This window comes from Cynocephalus volans, chromosome 1 (assembly GCF_027409185.1).
Source record: "Cynocephalus volans isolate mCynVol1 chromosome 1, mCynVol1.pri, whole genome shotgun sequence".
NCBI lineage: Eukaryota > Metazoa > Chordata > Mammalia > Dermoptera > Cynocephalidae > Cynocephalus > Cynocephalus volans.
In genome coordinates, this window is record NC_084460.1 from 10457846 (window position 1) to 10477560 (window position 19715).

The 19715-nt window shown below is 40.4% G+C and overlaps 1 protein-coding gene across 4 annotated transcripts in view; it reads left to right on the forward strand.

Annotated features, from left to right (window-relative positions):
- SEC23B (SEC23 homolog B, COPII coat complex component) overlaps positions 1 to 19715 on the forward strand; it is a 47833-nt gene extending 28118 nt beyond the window's left edge. For all 4 annotated transcript variants that reach the window (XM_063089831.1, XM_063089822.1, XM_063089840.1 and 1 more), the window contains exons 15-20: positions 4054 to 4131; positions 7137 to 7298; positions 8424 to 8510; positions 11670 to 11825; positions 12192 to 12257; positions 18400 to 19715. In XM_063089831.1, coding sequence (XP_062945901.1) covers positions 4054 to 4131; positions 7137 to 7298; positions 8424 to 8510; positions 11670 to 11825; positions 12192 to 12257; positions 18400 to 18489 — 639 coding nt within the window. In that variant the 3' untranslated portion in view covers positions 18490 to 19715. The remainder of the gene's footprint in view (positions 1 to 4053; positions 4132 to 7136; positions 7299 to 8423; positions 8511 to 11669; positions 11826 to 12191; positions 12258 to 18399) is intronic.

Sequence of the window (19715 nt, forward strand, 5' to 3'; positions counted from 1 at the left end):
GAGTGGGGAATTTAAGCCTTTTACATTAATAGTTGTTATTGAAAAGTGTTGATTTATTCCTAGCATTTTATTGATTGTTGTTTGGTTGTCTTAGGTGTCTTTTGTTCCTTGCTTTCTGATTTACTGTTTTTTTGTGTTTGTCGGTTCCTTAGGTTGTAGATAGCATTTTTGTTTGCTTGTTTTCTCTTCATGAATGCCATTTTTATTATACTAGTGGGTATTGATTTTTCTTGGGTTTTTATGGCAGTGGTAGTTATTTTTCAGGAAACAAACCGAGAATTCCCTTGAGGATTTCTTGTCAGGGTGGTCGTGTGGTGGTGAACTCCCGCAGTTTTTGTTTGTCTGAGAAATATATTATTTGCCCTTCATTTCGGAAGGACAGCCTTGCAGGGTAGAGTATTCTTGGCTGACAATCTCTGTCTTTTAGTATTTTGAATATATCATCCCATTCCTTTCTGGCTTTTAGGGTTTGTGATGAAAAGTCTGATGTTAGTCTGGTTGGGGCTTCCTTATAGGTGATTTGACGCTTCTCTCTTGCAGCTTTTAAGATTCTCTCTTTGTCTTTGAGTTTTGCCAGTTTGGCTATAACACGTCTTGGAGAAGACCTTTTTGGGTTGAATACGTTTGGAGATTGTTGAGCTTCCTGGACTGAAGATCTGTGATTTTTCCTATACCTGGGAAGTTTTCTGCCACTATTTTGTTGAATAGGTTTTCAAAGCAATCTCCTTTTTCCTCCCCTTCTGGAATACCCATGACTCGGATATTTGAGTGCTTAAAGTTGTCTGATATCTCTCTCAGATTTTCTTCAATGCCTTTGATTCTTTTTTCTTTCTTTTTGTCTGCTTGTGTTATTTCAAACAGCCCATCTTTAAGTTCAGAGGTTCTCTCTTCAACTTCCACAAGCCTGCTGGTTAAACTCTCCATTGTGTTTTTTATTTCGCTGAATAACTTCTTCAGTTTGGCAAGTTCTGCTACATTTTTTTTCAGGGCATTGATTTCCTTGCACATTTCCTCTTTCAGGTCCTGTATACTTTTTCTCATTTCATCATGATGTCTAGCTGAGTTTTCTTGTATCTCATTCAGTTTCCTTAGAATTATCACTCAAAATTCCTTGTCAGTCATTTCAAGGGCTTCTTGTTCTATAGGATCTAGAGCTTGAGATTTATCATCTTTTGGTGGTGTACTTTCTTGATTTTTCATATTTCTGGTATCTTTTCTTGGATGTTTATTCATTGTGGCAGGGGGTTTCACAGTCCACAGGTTTGACACTATTGACTGACTAAGATGTTGCTGTGGTTGCCAATTTGGTATGGCTACCTCAGTGACTACTCAGTTGGCCACTAGTGCCTTGCGTGTGTGGTTGCCTCCGGTCTTGGGCCTCTCCGGGGAGCCACCTCTCTGTTCAGCTTGGATTCTGCCGGGCTGCTGGGTCACGGGGCGGTACCGCAAGGTGTGTGTTGTCTGCTGAGCTTCCACCCCCCGTGCTGGACTTCTCCCTGTTCCGTGCACTCTGGCCTGGGCTGCTGGGATGTGCGGAGGCACCGCAGAGCGTGTGGTCTCTACAGAGCTTCCCCTTCCCCTGCAGGATGTCTCCCTGCTCTGTGTGCGCTAGGCCGGGCTTGGGATCGAGCCGGGTGGCGCCGGGAAGCCTACCTGCTGCTGGATTGCGCGGCGGTGGCCCCCCCCCCCATAGGGTGTGTGGACTCTACGGAGCTTCTCTCTCCCTTGCTGGATGACTCTGTCCTTCGTACACATTGGGCCGGGCTGTTGGATTGCGCAGCAGCAGCGTGGACCCCGTGGTGTTCCCGCCTCCCCCGCCAGATGTCTCCTCGCTCTGTGCACACTGGGCTGGGCTGGGAATGGAGCCGGGTGGCGGCGGTGAAGCCTACCTGCTGGATCGTGTGATGGCGGCCCCGCAGGGCATGTGGTCTCTGTGGAGCTTCTGCCTCTCCCGCTGGACGTCTCCCTTTCTTGGCCCGCGGATTGATTTGCTTCCAGCTTCAGGGACGGGCGGGGGGTGTGTGTGGGGGGGGGGGGGGGTCAGAAGCCGCGGTCGCCGCCGCAGCCCAGGGTGACGCATGCCGGCTCAGGCCTCCATGTTTCCATGTCTGCTGAGGCAGGTCATCTTATGAAAATTAGGATAAGAGGAGATGAGACGGCAAGGCTTGCCAAGTGGTGGCCCAGCATGAACAAGCCTGTGGGAGGTTGCTGTGCCCTTCAGCTTATCCTGGGGACTTTGGAGAGACCATTGACACAGGAGGCTAGGTTGTGTGGTGGGGAACAGAGGAAGTGAAGGTACACCTTGATTGGGGAATGCCTTTAGGGCAAGAAGGAGCCTTAGGTGTGTGTGATTCTTAAGGAGGAGTATGTCAATGGCAATGCACTTGAGTTTACATTTATCACCATATAATGTGATTTGTATGGAGAAAAGGCTACTATTATAATGAACGAGTTAGTAGGCTCAAGGGAGCTGACACCAGGGGAGTGGCAGTAGAAATGGAAGGAGCTGAAGGTTTGGAATCAGGATGTATGCCAAAAGAAGAATTGATTAAACTTGGTGAAATGACTGTATGTGGAATCAAAAGCCAAAAAGTCAACATTGACTTGCGTTTCAAGTGTGAGTAACTGCAAGAATGGTGGTAAGGTAGAAAATAGGAAAGGAGAGCAAGTATAGAGTGGCAGAAGCTGAATTTTTAAAATTTTATTTATTTATTTATTTATTTATTTATTGTGTGTGTGTGTGTGTGTGTGTGTGTGTGTGTGTGTGTGTGTGTGTGTGTGTGTGTGTGTGTGTGTGTGTGTGTGTGTGTGTGTGTGTGTGTGTGTGTGTGTGTGTGTGTGACCAGTAAGGGGATCGTAACCCTTGGCTTGGTGTAGTCCGCACCGCGCTCAGCCAGTGAGCAAACCAGCCATCCGTATAAAGGATCTGAACCTGTGGCCGTGGCGCTGCAAGCGCCACTGTGCTTTCAGTGCCGCATTCTCCCGAGTGAGCCACGGGGTCGGCCCCTGAATTTTTTTTAAATGTTATAGTTTATTTTTGATAGGTTGAATGTGAACTTGCAAAGTATGTCAAAGGAAAGATGTCCTGTGGTTAGGTGAAGTCCTGACTGGAGCACAGGCCAGTGGTCAGCACTGGATGCTAGGAGATGGTTATGAATGACATCAGTTTTGCTTTAGTGTTCACTTGTAGCCGAAGCAGTGAGGATAGGAGTAAGGGGTCAAGAACTAACCTCTGAGGAGTCCACAGTCCAGGGGAGGGAGGAAGACAAGGAGCCACTGAAGAAGGCTGAGAAGGATTGGTTAGAGAGATGAGAAATAGGAAAGTAGTATTTTAGCAGCTGAAGGAGAAAGTTTCAGTGTTTGAAAACTCACTTGGCTCATGCTGCTAGGAAGTTCAGCAAGAGGAGAACTGGAAAAGGACATTAGATTTGGTAGGAAGAAGGTAATTGTTAAGAGATGAGGTTTCTTTAAATGGTGGATAGTCTCGTTCTCTAGAAGCTGGAGGAAATATGTGATCAGAAAAACAGGCAGGAAGAGAAAACATTGTGCTTCAGCAATCTGCCATCGCAAAGGGGAAGAAAATTGAGTTGTCATGTGAGAGAACATCAAGGCGTATCTATAGTTGTGAGTTTTCATGGTCTTAGAGGGTCTTAATATGGAAGAAGCACCTGATAGAGCTTATCTAGCCCCTCTGTGGTCATGGTGGTCCTCAGGCCAGCATTGCCTGGGAGCTGGTTAGATATGCACAATCTCTAGCTCCTTCCCAGAGTCTGCATTTAAACAAAACCCTCTGGTGATTGTCTGCCCTTTGATGCTTGGGAGGTGCTGGTCTAGGACTCACAGTAAGTGGCAGGGTTAAGATTGCAGGGCTGGCCATTTAGTTCAGTAGGTTAGAGCATGGTGCTAATAATACCAAGGTCCAGGGCTTGATCCTTGTACCAAAAAAAAAAAAAAAAAAAAAAAAAACAGCTCTTAGTCCAAGGACTTTTCCTTTACCAGGTGACACTAATTACATGTGTTTTTTGTTTGTTTGTTTTTGTTTTCTTTCAACAGTGTCAGAAGTTTGGACAGTATAACAAAGAAGACCCCACTTCTTTTAGGTTATCAGACTCCTTTTCTCTATATCCTCAGGTAAGTTATATATATTTTTAAAATAACTAAAGAACAATAAATTGTGGTAGAAATAAATTTCTCTGTTCTCAGGGTTAAGTCAAGACTTTATGTTTTGAGACTCAGTCTCTAAATGACAAAGGTGGTTCAACTCCAAACAAATGTGTTTCTGTGCAAGACACTCCCCTAAGACAAAGGTGACACAGAGAGGAGAAAATAAGTGCATAAATGTTCATGAAAAGGCAAAGTAGGATTGTTGCTGTAGGGCCACAACAAAATCTCTAATTTGTAGAAGTTCGGAATAAACAATTAGCTACCTCAGCAGCAAACCAAGAAAATGAGCACACATGAAGAGGAATATAACACAACAAAACCACAGTTAGTATGACAAATATTTAATAATATGCCCTTGGTTTTTATGCTGCATCATAACTAGGAATCAGCAACAAGCAGGTCCTGAAAGTAACTATGCTGTGCATGACCCAGGCATTTGGGAGCCACTAGACAAAGGAGAGGAGGGACAGAAATGGATGGAGTGGGAAGCCACTTTCTTGGATCTGTGTTTCTTCCTTTTCTGAACCTCCAGCCTCATCTGTAAATGAGGAAATAGAGCTTAGCTCAGTGGACAGCTGGGAGGATTACATGAGCTGAGGCCATTCAACTTTTAAGTATTTGGCTCAACACCAGGCACCTGCTAAGCACTTTGTGAATGTGAGCCAGCTTGACAGCGGGGGCCTGGGGCATTCAGGTGCCTGTGCCCAAGAGGTTGAAGCCATGTGGTGTGTAGGAAGAGCCCTGGCCCAAGCAGTCAGGGCAGAGTTCCAGCACCGGCCCCGCTGCTGCTGATCTTTGATGAGGTCCTAAGCCCCTGTGGTTTTCAGTTTTCCACATCTTCAGAAGGGAGGAGGTGGTCTAGAGAAGTGGTTCGCATTTTTTTTACACCCACAGAATCCTTTCTTTGGGAGGACTCTCCCTGAAAAGCCAGCGTGTAAAGCAGACAGACTTGATTCTGCTCTGGTTGTGCCCATGGACCACCCACCCTTTGGCTCCCACCAGAGCCCTCCTCACCCAAGGCCCTAAGGATTCGCTAAGACTCTGAAGAGCACCAGATGAGGTGGTTTCTTCTGTTGAGTCATTCTAGGATAGAGGTTAAGAGCCTGTCTGTGTAGCCAGGGGGCCTGGATTAAAGTCCAACTCTGCCACTCAGTAGTAGAGGGACCTTGGGCAAGTTGCTTACCCCTGTGTGCCTCAGTTTCCTCACCTGTAAACTACAGATGGTAAGAGAACCCACCTCATGGGCTTATTGGAAGGATTCAATAGTTCTTGTCCAGTGCTTTGTGCCTAGCACGTAGGATTTATTGAATGTCAGCCATGACATCAGTCAGGTACTTAGTACTTAGAAACCTGTATTTCAATATTTAGAGCCTCAGGAAGCTTTATACATCTCTACCGGTGGTAGGTAGTTTCCTTTTTTTTTTTTTTTTTTTTTGTCGTTTTTTCGTGACCGGCACTCAGCCAGTGAGTGCACCGGTCAGTCCTATATAGGATCCGAACCCGCGGCGGGAGCGTCGCCGCGCTCCCAGCGCAGCACTCTACCAAGTGCACCACGGGCTCGGCCCAGGAAGCTTTATACATCTCAAGGCAGCTTATTTTCATGTTCTGGCAGCACTTTCGAGTGACCTAAAAGTTTGTCCTCTTCTCCACCTTCTTCTAATCTTCAGGGTAAAGAACATACTTCTCCAGTGTCATTCTTGTTCTTCTCTCCCCTGTCCCCTCACTCCATCTTGTCAGACTGTGCCCTGAGCTTTCATCTGCTGTTCCTGTGCCTTGTGTGTGCTTCCAGCATTTCACCTCAGACCCCTCAGCTTTGGGAAGTTTGGTAGCCCTCCACCCCCACCCCAGTAGTTTTGTCCTATCCTGTGGCTCCTAACTCAGACACCCAAGTGTGCCTTGTCCTCACTGGACCTGAAAGCACGTATTCTGTCTCCACAGCCCAGCCCAGTGACTGTGGCAATGAACGTTTCTTTGCCTTTTCCCTGTTGTGTAGAAGTTTTGACATATCCAGAGGCCCCCTTTTTTAAGGCCCCCTTTTTTAATTGTGGTAAGAAATACATAACATAAATTTTACCATCTTAACCATTTTTAAGTGTACAGTTGACTAGTGTTAAGTATATTCACATTGTTGTGCAGTAGATCTCTAGAATTTTTCCTTTTGCAGAACTGAAACTCGGCACCCGTTAAACAGTAACTCACCGTTTCCCTCCTCCCCCAGCTCCTGGCACCACCTCCTCTTTCTGTTTCTATGAACCCAGAGGTCCGGGTTCTACTGTCTCAGAGACCTGAGGTTGTTCTCTGGCCCAGGTCTGGCGGCCTGCCCCCTTTCAAAAGCAAACCACTCAAAAGTCAAATGTTGGTGAAAGTGGAAGTCGGCTTTTATTCAGGAATATTGGGGACCTGAGGAGAGACGTCGGGCTAACCCATCTGTCTGGTAAACCTGAAGGAGAATGGCCAGACTAAAGCCATCTCAAAAACTCAGATTTACCAACAGGTTTTTAAAGAGGGGGCTGAGGGAATGGAACGTGGGAAATTAAAAGCAGGAGGGAAGGCAAGATGAGCTGTAGGGGCTCCGTGCGAGGAGCCAGGTGCAAGGTCTTGCCCATCCTTGCTGTTATCTCAGGATCCTGCTGGAGGGGTGGAGTCAGTGTAGCTTTATTGATGTCTTCCTTGGTTTCCCACGGTCTGGATAGTACATGCAAGTCTGCAGCTCTAGGCTGGCTAGAAAACAATTTTATATACATGTAAATAATGTCATCTTGCCCCATAACTAAGGTTCAAAATATCAGATAACCATGGGAAAAGAGGGAACTCAGAGAAATGCATGCCCCTGTGTCCTTTTAAAATCTTTTAGAGCCCATGTGATTTTTGGTCCCAACATGGCTTGAATCCTCACTCCAACAAGATGGGTTGACTCTCTGGGTGTCAAAAAGCATATACATTTATCTTTTTTTTTTCCCTCGTAAATGCAGTTCATGTTCCATCTTAGAAGATCTCCATTTCTTCAAGTGTTTAACAACAGTCCTGATGAGTCATCATACTACAGACACCATTTTGCACGGCAGGATCTGACCCAGTCCCTCATCATGATTCAGCCCGTTCTCTACTCCTACTCTTTTCATGGGCCACCAGAGGTAAGGTTTTATGTGAATGCTTTTCTGAGAATTGGAATCACCTAATGTATATCATTTTTTCTAGCAAATTTACTCTTAGACCAGAACAGTATAAGAAAAAAAAAGAAAACAGAAAACTGTTTTTATAGTAATTTAACATTATCTCTGAATATTAAAAAATACCCATGGGAAGAAGTCAAAAGACATATAAAGCTATTATTTATGGAAGACACGAATAAATGTAAAAAAGTTTAAAAAATAACATGGGTACATTTTTTTTAGTGTGTTTATATACTTTGACCCTGTAATTCCATGTCTTATAATGTGTTTGAAGGAAATACTCCCAGATACAGAAAAAACTTTGTCCAAAGAAGTAGTAAATTAGCTATTATAGAAAATTAGACAACAATCCAAATGTTCAATAATAGGAAAATAAATAAGTAACCTAAGAAATATTCACAACGTACATACTGGCTAGCCTCCTCCCTCCAAAAAAACTTCACAAAATTTATGTAATATAATAAAATAGATGAATCTTGATATAAAAATGTTACATGAAAAAAATTAAAATAGAAACTTTTCTAAGTTATCTTTTTTAAGAAGGCTATAAAAATAAAGAACTATATGGAAATAAACCACAATATTAATATTTGTTCTTGGATACAAATTTTCGAATTTTATTTAATGAGTACAAGTTATTTTTATTAATAAAAAAAATAATAAAATATATTTTGTAGTACACTTTAAAAACTTGTATTAAATGCAATTTTTCACATAGGCATCCCTGTCCTCTCTCATCTACAGCTGAGTAGATTTGAGAGAAAGTGTCTCTGATCAAAGAAATACATCTCTAGCACAAAACATAAAGTTTGGAATTATTTCTGGTTTCTGAATCAAAAGATATCATTAATTGTCCTTCTCAATTGATGAGGGATTATTTGGAGCCTGTTTTTTTATGTGAAGTTGAGATTAGAGCTGCTGAGTTGGGGAGCAGAAAGTGAGAAGTGGCCTGAAGAGGGGGAGAGCCACTGTACCGTTTGGCAGTAGCCTCCTGCTGTGCTGTGACATCCAGGCTTGGGAGGGGAGTGGTCACCATGTGGGGAACACGGGAAGACCAACGCGTTCTCTCTCCCCATCTTTCTTCAGCCAGTTCTCTTGGACAGCAGCAGCATTCTAGCTGACAGAATTTTGCTGATGGATACTTTCTTCCAAATTGTCATTTATCTTGGTGAGGTAAGATGATACTAATTTCTTTTCTTACTGTTGTTTTTGTTTTCTTATTTATTTATTTAGGTTTTTTATGGTAGTTGAAACAAGAATTTGCACTTAGAAAACCCACGGTTTAATAATATATATTCACTTTTATTCTAGTGAACAAAATCTTTTTTCAGGTCCCTGGAGTATTTGTATATTTAGTGATTTTAATAATATTTGCTGTAAGTAAATCTCAGGTGGTCCTTTTAAGTCACTGTAATCTATTACTTGCTAAGTTGTTAGGCAAGACTAGTTTATTCTTTCTTAGTAAACTTTTTATATACACTGTTGTGCGGAAGAGCTGTTAGACTTAAGTTTGGGACTAAAGTTTTTTCTTTTTTTAAATTTATTTTTTATGATTATTATTATTTTTTACATTCTAAGATGTTGCAGAGCAGTGGGAGAGGGAGGGAAGTAGGGGGATGGTGGGGGGGCAAGCTGCTTTGTTGGCCTGGTTGCAAGGTGTGGAGGAAGTGGCTTAGGCCCTTGGGAGTGCCCCCACACCTGACCCCTGCTTGGGAGCCCAGGGGGCTTCTGGCCCTTCTAGGTTTTATAGGTGTTCTTTGGTGGTGTTAGACCTTTACTGGTTAATATCAGAAGTTTGTCTCTGATCTGTGGGTTTTTTGTGTTTTCTTTCACTTCTGTGTTGGATTATTAGCTACCCTCACCACTTAAACTCTACACTGGAACTAATTTGTTGTCCTTTGCAGACTTCTGTAATGGAGGAATTTCCTGTGGGGACCAGCACTTGAGCTGTGTGGTTGAGCTAAATGCTGCTTTGCTGCTGATTCCCTGGGGAAGACTTTTTGTGTAGCTCAGATTTTAACTGTTGACCTCGTAAGCACTTCTGGGTCTTGTAAGGTCTGGTATACCTGGGTTGTGTGGAAACTCTGGTCTGGGCCTGAGTCTTTTCAGCAAACTACACCCCTGCAGTTCTATATTCCTAACCAGTCTCCACTAGGTGGGCCTAGGTGCTGATCGGAGGGCAGATCAGCTATCCATGCTGTGCCCCAGTGTTCCCCTAGTGGGCCCGTCTCTCTCACCACCCACATTCCAAACACTTCCCATGGGATGGGCCATGTGCTGGTCCCTTGTGGTTGTCTGTGGCCCCTTGCTCCTATATGGATCTACAGGAACATTGTCAGTGGTCTTGCTGGCCTGGGGACCGCCAAGGTCTTCTTCCCTGCAGTCTCCAAGCAACTTCATACAAATAGCACTGCAGTGGTTTTTACCAGCTGTTTCTCCATGTGCTCACCAGAGCCAGTCTTGAAATGGCTGGGCTCGAAATGGTCAGAGTGGTTCCTTCTTTCTCTCATTGAGGCTTCTGCCTTCATGAACTCCATTGGTCTCTCCTCCTCTTTCCCTGAGCTCTAGTGGCCCCAGCTTGGCAATCTTTGCTTTTTAATAGTCGCACATTGGTTGGGGGAGAGAGTGATGCTGGGGATTGTCTGCTCTGCCATCTTGATTCTTTTCAGACTGGTTTTTCTTTGATGAAATAATGTGGCACAGGGAACATTAAGATGGGTCTGTGGATCTCTAGGATGGCTGTGGATGGCTTTCAGGGGAGAATCCATTTCTTTCTCAAAGAGGTTTAGGCCCTAAGAAAGGGAATAACTCCTCTGAATTATTTGTATCTTTATGGGGGGAAATCCTTTAATCAAGCATTATATTCCATGGTGCTTTTTCTTCTATTGTACGTGCTTTACCTTTAGCAAATCCCTTTGGGTATTGATTTGGCTTCCTAGTGTCTGAACATTAGAAGTGATTTCAGATGCCCTGAAAATATATAAATTGTGTTTCAGAACTCCCTTAATGACTGAAGAAGTACTAGTTTTCTCATACTTACCAATATTTTGTAGCTTTACCCTTGCTTCAGCATGTTAGCACCCTCTCTGCTAGCCACCTGCCAACAGGTGCTAGGCTGTCAGTAGTGGTCCTGGGCCAAGGGCCATTGTGTGACCAGCTGCTCTTCCCAGTGGCTTCTTTAGGAGCACTACTGACTATGTAGCTTTCCTTGCCTTCATCTTACCCCTTATAGACATTTCTGACGGTAGCCCCTGATCCCATTCATTCGTACATTTATTAAGCACCTCCTGTGTGCAAGTGAGGCATTCTAAAAGCTCTGACTCTGCTGGTTATGTGTGTTCTTGTGAACTCTTGGACCCAAGTGAACTTATGGACATTTCCTCCAGGCCACTAGTCAGTCAGAAAGTTAAGACCTGGAAAATGGTAACTGGCAAATCTGAGAAGGGGAAAGCAGTTTGCAGAAGGCCTCTAAAGAGAACCCTCTGTCTGGTGTCCTGTCAGCAGTTCTGTTGTTAAAGCACATGGTGTACGTGTTATGTCCATTGTTTTCTTCTCTAGTATCGGCTAAATAACATGTGAAAGCACTTCAGTTTATTTAAAAAGGAGTATGAGTCAGTTAGTGAATATTTCTTGATTTCCTGTGAGTATAAACTATTTCCTAGACCAGTTGCTAATGAGTGTGAAAGTAGGAATGAGACACAAGTGCTGAGCCCCATCAGGGAGACAAATAGTTTTTACCTTCCGCAGTTTAGTTTGTTGCCCTCTCCTCGTTGTCTAACTAACACTTATACTTTGATTCTCAACAGTTTTTATCTCCTCCACCAGGAGTGTCCCAACTCAGGGCCCGGGGGAGCAGGGGATGGAGATGGGTCAGGCCCACCCAGTCTGTATGACTCCTGTGCACTGGAAGAGAGGAGTCACGTGTGCTTTTGGAACAGGGAAGGGGAATGGATTCGATGTAGGCAGTCAACAAATCCTCTCCCTGCCAGGTGTGAGGAGATGAGAAGCTAGACTGAGTGATAACAGTGGAAGTGGAACTCCTTGGGATAACTAAACCACGAGCTTTGTTGACTAGTTTGTATATATAGTTAGAAAGGGAAGAGGAGGTGTGACTGATTATAGATGCTGTTGTCCTGGGCGTACCATCTGCTTACTCCTGCTTCTCATCCTGGTCAGGTCTGCTTTGCTGCCCCTCTGAAACTTAACATTTTCGACATAAGATTTCTTTACTGGAAACAAGTTCTGGGTGGTGGTGGTAGAATATCATAACTGTCAATGAAGCCTGTCATTATAGGTTTGCACAATAGCTTTGGTTGGTTTGTTTTGGTGTAGACCATAGCCCAGTGGCGTAAAGCTGGATACCAGGACATGCCTGAATACGAAAACTTCAAGCACCTTCTGCAGGCACCATTAGATGATGCTCAAGAAATTCTGCAAGTGCGCTTCCCCATGCCACGCTACATTAACACGGAGCATGGAGGCAGTCAGGTGGGTGAACAGAGTTCTGGCTATGATGTTCTGTTTATGATATAATTTTATGGCTATAAATCCAAACAGGGTGGTTAATATTTTATGTGGTAACATAAATTGACATACAGGTAGTCATGTATGACTTTTTAAAGTGTGATCAAAATATGTTGATACAAAAGTAGGGGATTGCCAAAATAAAATACATATTTCATGTTTCAGGATCCTTAATAAACAGAGAGCCAGGGGGCTTAAGCTAAAGAAACAGATTCCTATGCAGTAAAAAAGTTCTAATTTAACCAAAAAAATGTTGTGGAAATTTATCTTACTTTTTTTATTACATTAATATTAATGTCACTTTTAATCTTTAAACCTTTTTTTTTTAAGGCTCGATTTCTTTTGTCCAAAGTGAACCCATCTCAGACGCACAATAACCTGTATGCTTGGGGACAGGTAAGAAATTGGCAGGTATTTGGGGAGGAGGCCAGGCTACTTTCTTAAAAAACTTGTTTTAAAATCCTACAAATTGAGTCCCTTTTGTCCCAGAGACAGAGTAACTCAGGTCTTTTGCTGGAAAAAAGAAAACTTTGAATAACATAGCTGGGGGTGGTGGGCTCCCTGTGTGCACAGGATAATATACCATTTGGCTGTGGCCTCCATTTGGCTCATATACACAGCAACCTGGTCCCAAGTCCTTCCTCTTCTCCCAAGAGCACAGGGCAACTCCCACTCACCATTGTTCTGTGTCCTCTTCAGTTTTCAGCTCAATTCCTTTTTATCTAATTATTCTCAGCATTTATGTCTGAGATGTCTCTTCTTTTGTCCTGTTTTCTTATAACTTTTTAAAAATTAAACTTTTATTTTGAGACCATTGTAAATTTACATGCAGTTGTGATAAATAATACAGAGACATCTTTATGCCCTTTACTCATTTTCCCCTGATGGTAGTAGCATCTTGCAAACTGTAATACAATATCACAACCAGGATATTGACATTGATATGGTCAAGACATGCAACATTTCAAGAACAAACAAACTAAAAAAGAAAAATAAAAAAGACGTGCAGCATTTCCGTCACCGCACACAACTCTCCTATTGCCCTTTTGTAGTCACGTCCATTTCCCTCCTGCCTCCACCCCCTCTTTAACACCTGGCAACTGCTAATCTGTTCATCAGTTCTATAATTTTGTCATGAAGAATGTTAAATATGTGAAGTCATACAGTATATAACTTTTTGGGATTGGCTTCTGTCCTTCAGCATAATATCTAGAGTTTCTTCCAAGTTGTTGCATGTATCCATACATTTGTGTCTTTTATTTGCCGGGTAGTGTTCCACAGTTTAGATATATTGCATTTTGTTTAATCGTTCACCCTCTGAAGGACTTCTGGGTTGTTCACAGTTTCTGGCTATTAGGAATAAAGCTGTAATAAACATTCATGTACAGGTTTTTTATGAACAAAAGTCTTCATTTCTCTGAAATAAATGCCCAGGAATACATCTGCTATGTTGTGTGGTAGTTGCATGTTTAGTTTTTTGAGAAACTGCCAGACTTTTTCAGAGTGGCTACATCCTTTGACATCCCCACTGGCAAAGTACCAGTGATGCAGTTTCTCTGCATCCTTGTCATCATTTGGTGTTGTAATTATTTTTATTTTGGCTATTCTGATAGGTGTGTAGTGGTATAAGAGTACTTCAAAAAGTTTTGGAAAAATAGAATTGAAAGTTAATGTGAATCTTTCCAAGAATTTTTTGAAGTACCTTGTATATCACTGTGGTTTTAATTTACATTTTCCTAATGGCTGATGATGTTGAACATCTGTTCATGTGCTTCTCTGCCATCTGTGTATCTTCAGTGAAATCTCTGTATTTTCTCCATGGTTTAATTGGATTATTTGCGGTTTTTACTGTTAAGTTTTGAGAGTTCTTTATATATTCTAGATGCTGCTAGTCCTTTTTCAGGTATGTGGTTTATAAATATTTTCTCTTATTTGTCTTTATCCTCTTCACAGGGTCTTTCATAGAGCAAGTTTTTAATTTTTAGGAAGTCTGCTTTATCAGTTTTTCCTTTTGTGGATTGTACTTTTGGTATCAAGTCTAAGAATTCTTTACCTATTCCTAGGTCGCCCAAATTTTCTCTTGCTTTTTTTTCCCTGAAATTTTTATAGTTTTACATTTACATTTCAGTCCGTGTATTAGTCCATTTTGTGTTGCTATAACAGAATACATGGAACTGGGTGATTTATAAAGAAAATGCAGTTTATTTGCTTACAGTTTCTGAGGCTGAGAAGTCCAAAGTCCATCTGGTGGTGGTGACAGTGACCCAGGGGTTTCACACTGCAAGATGGTGGAAGCAGAGAAAACAGAGAGAGCAAAAGGCAGACTCTCCTCTTCTTTTAAGGCCCTCAGAACCATGTCCCTGACCACCATTTATAATCCATTCACTACTGCTTGATCCTACAATCCAATCACCTCTTCAAGGCTCCACCTTTCAATTACCATAATAGGATCTCCTACCCTCTTTAACAGTCACAGTTTCTAAGACATAAAACTTGGGGGACACAATTCAAGCTTCAGGGAGTTTTGGGGAGACCTAATTCAATCCACTTTAGTCCATAATCCATTTTGAGTTAATTTTTGTATTTAATATGATGATGCTTAGATCAAAATTCATTTTTTATATATGGATGTCCAGTTGCTTTAGCACCATTTACTGAAAAGGCAGTCTGCTATTGAATTGCCAAAGATTAGTAGAGTATATTTGTGTGAGTTCATTTCTGGGTTTTCTGTTCTGTTCTGTTCTGTTGAGCTATCTATGTTTGTATTCCACCACCAATACCATGTAGTCTTTATTATTGTAGCTGTATTGTAAGTGTTGAAATTGGGTAGACAAATCTTTCTACTTTATTCTTCTTTTTTGAAAATTGTCTTATTCTACTTCTTTTGCTTTTCCATATGAATTGTAGAATAATCTTGTCTATATCTCTAAAAAATCTTGCTGGAGTTTCTATAAGAATTACATTAAACCTATATGTCAGTTTGGGAAGAATTAACATCTTTACTATGTTGAACCTTTTGATTCATGAACTTGGTATGTCTCTCCATGTATTAAATCTATTTTGATGTCTTTCATCAGTATTGTATACCTTCACTTTAAAAAAAAATTATAAAGGAACAGAATTTATTTCTTACAGCTTTAGAGGCTGGGAAGTCCACAGTCCAGAAGGCTCATCTGGTAAGAGCCTGTTCTTGGTGGTGACTACAGCTCATGCAGGGTGTCACATGGCACAAAGGGCTATGGAAGAGCTCACCTTTTTTTTTTTTTTTGAGTGATCATAATTGTGATTTTTTTTGAGTGATCATAAAAAAATTAAATTAACTCAGTGTCCAAGTGTTCATTGCTAGTATGTAGAAATACAATTGCTTTTTGTATATTTATTTTGTGTTATGTGACCTTCCTGAGTCACTTGTTACTTCTAGGAAGTTTTTTTGTAGATTCCTTATAATTTTCTACATAGATAATCACTGTTGTCTGTAAGTAAGGACAGTTTTATTTCTTCCTTTCCAATCTGAATGCCTTTTATTTCTTTTTCTTGTCTTATTGCACTGGGAAGTACTTCTGGCATTATGCTGAATAAAAGTGGTGAAAAGGGACCTTCTTGTCTAGTTCCCAATCTAGGAAAGTGTTCAGTCTTTCACCTTTAAGTCCAATGGTAACTGTCTGTTTTTTGTAGATGCTCTTTATCAAGTTGAGGAAGGTCTCCTCTATTGCTGTTTTTCAGAGATTTTTAAATAGTGAATGTTGAAGTTTTCTTTAATCTGAGATTTTTTTAGAATATTGAATTTTTTTCTGAGATTTTAAAAATCATGAGTGTTGAATGTTGTCATGGTTTTTATGTGTTCATTGGTATAATGTGATTTTTCTTTTTTAGCCTCTGAATATGGTGGATAGCATTGATTTTTAGAATATTAAACCAACCTTGCATTCCTGGAATAAACCTCACTTGGTCAGGATGTACAGTGTATTGCTGAATTCTATTTGCTGATATCTTGGTTGAGGATTTTTGCATCTGTATTCATAAGGAATATTGTTCTACTATCTTTGGTTTGGTATCAGGTTAATTACTAGCTTTATAAAATGAATTGGGAAATGTTCTCTTCTGTATCTGGATGAGATTGTGTAGAACTGGAGTTAATTCTCTAAACATTTGGTAGAATTCTCCAGTGAAACCATCTGAGCCTGGAGATTTCTGTTTCAGTAATTTTTAGATAACTAATTAAATGTCCTTAACAGTTATAGGGCAGTTCAGATTACCTATTTCATATTGGATAAGTTGTGGCAGTTGTGTTTTTTGAGGAATTGGTCCATTTTGTTTAAGCTGTCAGACTGTGTGTATAAAAGTTGCTTGTAGTACTCCCTTATCCTCTAGATGTCGATAGAGTCTCTACTGATCCCCTGTTATTCCTGATATATTTGTCTCCTGTCTTTTTCTTTTTCTTTTTCTTTTTCTTTGTTAATCTTGCTAGAGGTTTGGTAATTTTATTGATCTTCTCAAAGAACCAGCTCTTCATTGACTTTTTTTTTTTTTTGGCAGCTGACCTTGGTGTTGTAACACCATGCTAACTGTAACACCTGAGCTAACTAGCCAGCCCTGATTTCATTGACTTTCCTCTACTATTTTTTTATACTGGTCATTATTATTTCATTCCTTCTGTTTGCTTTAGGGTTTTTTTTTTTTTTTTTTTTTTTTTTTAACTCATTTTCTAGGTTCTTGAGGTGAGAGCTTAAATTATTAATTTGAGACTTTTCCTCCTTTTCTAATAAATGTATTTATTACTATTACACTGTAAGCAGTATTTTAGCTGTGTTCCACAAGTTTTGATATAAATGTGTTGTTTAGTTTCCAAGTACTTGGAGATTTTCTTGTTATCTGTTATTGATTTCTGTTTTGATTCCATTGTGGTTGGAGAACACATTTTGTGTGATTTAAATTTGTTGAGGTTTGTTTAATGGCCCAGAATATGGTCTCTCTAGGCATATGCTCCATGGTCACTTGAAAAGAACGTGTATTCTCCTGCTGTTGGATGGAGTATTTTATAAATGTCAGTTAGATCTTGTTAGTTGGTAGAGTTGTTGAGTTCTTATATATCCTTGCTGATTATCTAATTCTATCAATTTTTTGAGTGAGAGTGTTGAAGTTTTTAACTAATTGTGGCTATGTCCATTTCTGTTTTCAGTTCTCTCTCTTTTTTTCTTTTTTTCCAATTTTGTAGTTCCACTTGGTACATATACATTTAGGATTTTTATGTCTTGTTGGTGTTGGTGGTTGGTTGGTTTGTTTTGTCCCTCTCTGTCTCTGGTAATTTTCTTTGCACTGTTGTCTACTTTATCTGATGTTAATAAAACCACTTTTTCTTTCCTTTGATAAATGCTTGCATGATATCTGTCTTTCAGTCCTTTGAATTTCTGCCTGCTTCTGTCAGTATATTGAAAGCAAATTTGTTGTAGAAAGCATATAGTTGGCTCATGTTTTTTTAGTGCACTCTGTTAAGCTCTCTAAGTTGGTGTATTTAAGCTATTTGTTGTCTTATTTCTTTGAGTCTGTGCTCAATGATGGTTTGCCAGCTTTTTCTTCTCCAATTTGAGGTGTATGTGACAAAAACAAAACCCAAGGAACTCACCACTGTGTGTGTTATTCCTTGGGTCCCAAGGTCACTGTTTGCTGTCTTTTCACTTTTCAAAGTCTTATGTTTGGTTTATATAAAATGTACAGGGTTTTCAATTGTACTAAGTTGTGTACTAGTTTTAGTTGTACTAAGTTGTTTACTAAATAGTGGGATGAATAGAGAAAAGTGTATCTTCTACTCCTTCTTTTTGGAACTGGAAGTTCTCATAACATTTTGATCATGCTTACATTTTTTTCTAATTGTAACAGTACAGTTTCATTTCAGAAAATTTGAATGTTCTTTAAAAAAGAATAAGAAAATTACCTACAGCCACTATCTAGAGTTACCTGTTTGTTTCTAGGTAACATAAAGTGTATGTATTATGTATATATAACTTTATTACTTTATTTCTTTACAAATTGAGGTCTCTTTTCAGTTCTTTTCCCACAACATTAATTAAATCATAAGCATTTTCTGATATTATAAATATCCATCTGTTCAGGGGAGGTAGTGACTCACTTATTTGTGAATACACCATTATCAAGCTTCTGTTGTAAGCAGAGCACTTCAGAGCTAGGGCTAGTGCTGGCAGCAGGGTGGTGGGGAACATGCAGGGAGGGGGTGTGGGCCTCAGAGTGCTCACCTGTGGCGAGCTAGACCCTGGATGAGGCATCAGAACTTTGGAGAGGGGTAAAGTAGAAGGGCATATGCTCAACACTATGTGTGTAGCAGTCAGGGATGTCCTGATCTCAGAGGATCAGGAAAGGGTTTTGTGAGGAAACTGTGCTCCAGTTGAAAGAAATAGTTAGCTAGGCAGAGGATGGGAGTAATGGAGAGTTCTCATAGCAGAGGGGACAACACCTGCGAACGTTCTAAATTCTAACCAGCTTTTAAGACATCTGACAACTAATGTTTATCACTAAATTTCAGGAAACTGGAGCACCCATCCTAACTGATGACGTCAGCCTGCAGGTATTCATGGATCACCTGAAGAAGCTGGCTGTCTCCAGTGCCTGCTAATCTGAGGATGTGACCAGGAAATTGAAGAAAACACTGTCAGATCATGTTCACAATTGTTTATAAAGGCTTATTAGTAACATGCCTTTCACTTTGCTGGCAGATTTTAATAAATAATCAAAGGGAATTTTGTATGTAACTCTTTAGATTATAATTTATTTGTATTTCTTATCTGTGCTCTTTTTCTTGCACCATAAAATTATAAGGTCATAAATGTTTTGGTACTTGTAGATGTTTATTGCTTTTTATATCCTAACTTTTATAGTATAAATAAAATCAGAGGTAATGTATTTTGGCAACTTTTTAGATGAAAATCTTTGTAATCATAGAGGAAATAAATCTGGATGCGGAAAGTACTGGCTAAAATAATGCTAATACAGATTTGGTTTCCTGAGGTCTCTGTGTGAGAGTGTGTGTGTGTGAGTGTGTGTGTGAGTGCGTGTGTGTGTGTGTGTGTGTTGTTTTCAGTGACTCACTTGAGAGGTATTTCCTGAGATTAATCCTTATTTACTGTCTAAATATTAACAGACCAAAGAAAAGAATAAAATGTGTGAAACTCTATTGAGGCAGAGTGGTTTGGAGTGGCCTTGTCCCTAAATCATAATGTGTAACATTCTGTGTAAACAGTCCAGCCCAGGTGGGCATAAATTAGAGTGGCTGATGGGCATAAGTGCTTCCAACAGAATGACGACACATTTATCTTGGGCATCAAGTAGAATAACTTGAACAGGTACTGTTTTTTAGTCAAAGTAATATTTATGCACGGTCAAAACAAAACAAACACCTTATCCTGAAGAGTTTATAATAATAGTGGTTCTGTTTACTCCCTAAAACTTGATCTACTGTTCACAGGGAACTTCTTTTAACCTTTCTTTACAAGTTTTTTGTTGCTGATATATTCAGTTTTAGCCAGTATCTCTCGATTCCCATTTTCATAGAATGAGGATATTTGGACTTTTCTCTCCACCCTCCAGTTTTGGTCAGCTATACCTTTATTTTTATATTATCACGATTGGTAAAATTTATATTCTGGCCTATAACCATACTTATATTTTTTGTTACTAAGTTGATTGTGAAAGCTGAAAGCTAATAAAGGGCATTTACACAATTGTGATGATGCAAATATTGTTCATGTTTGAGTCAAATAGTATTACAGGCATATCTTGGTTCCAGACCGCTGCAGTACAGCGAACACCACAATAAAGCCAGTCACACAAACTTCTTGGTTT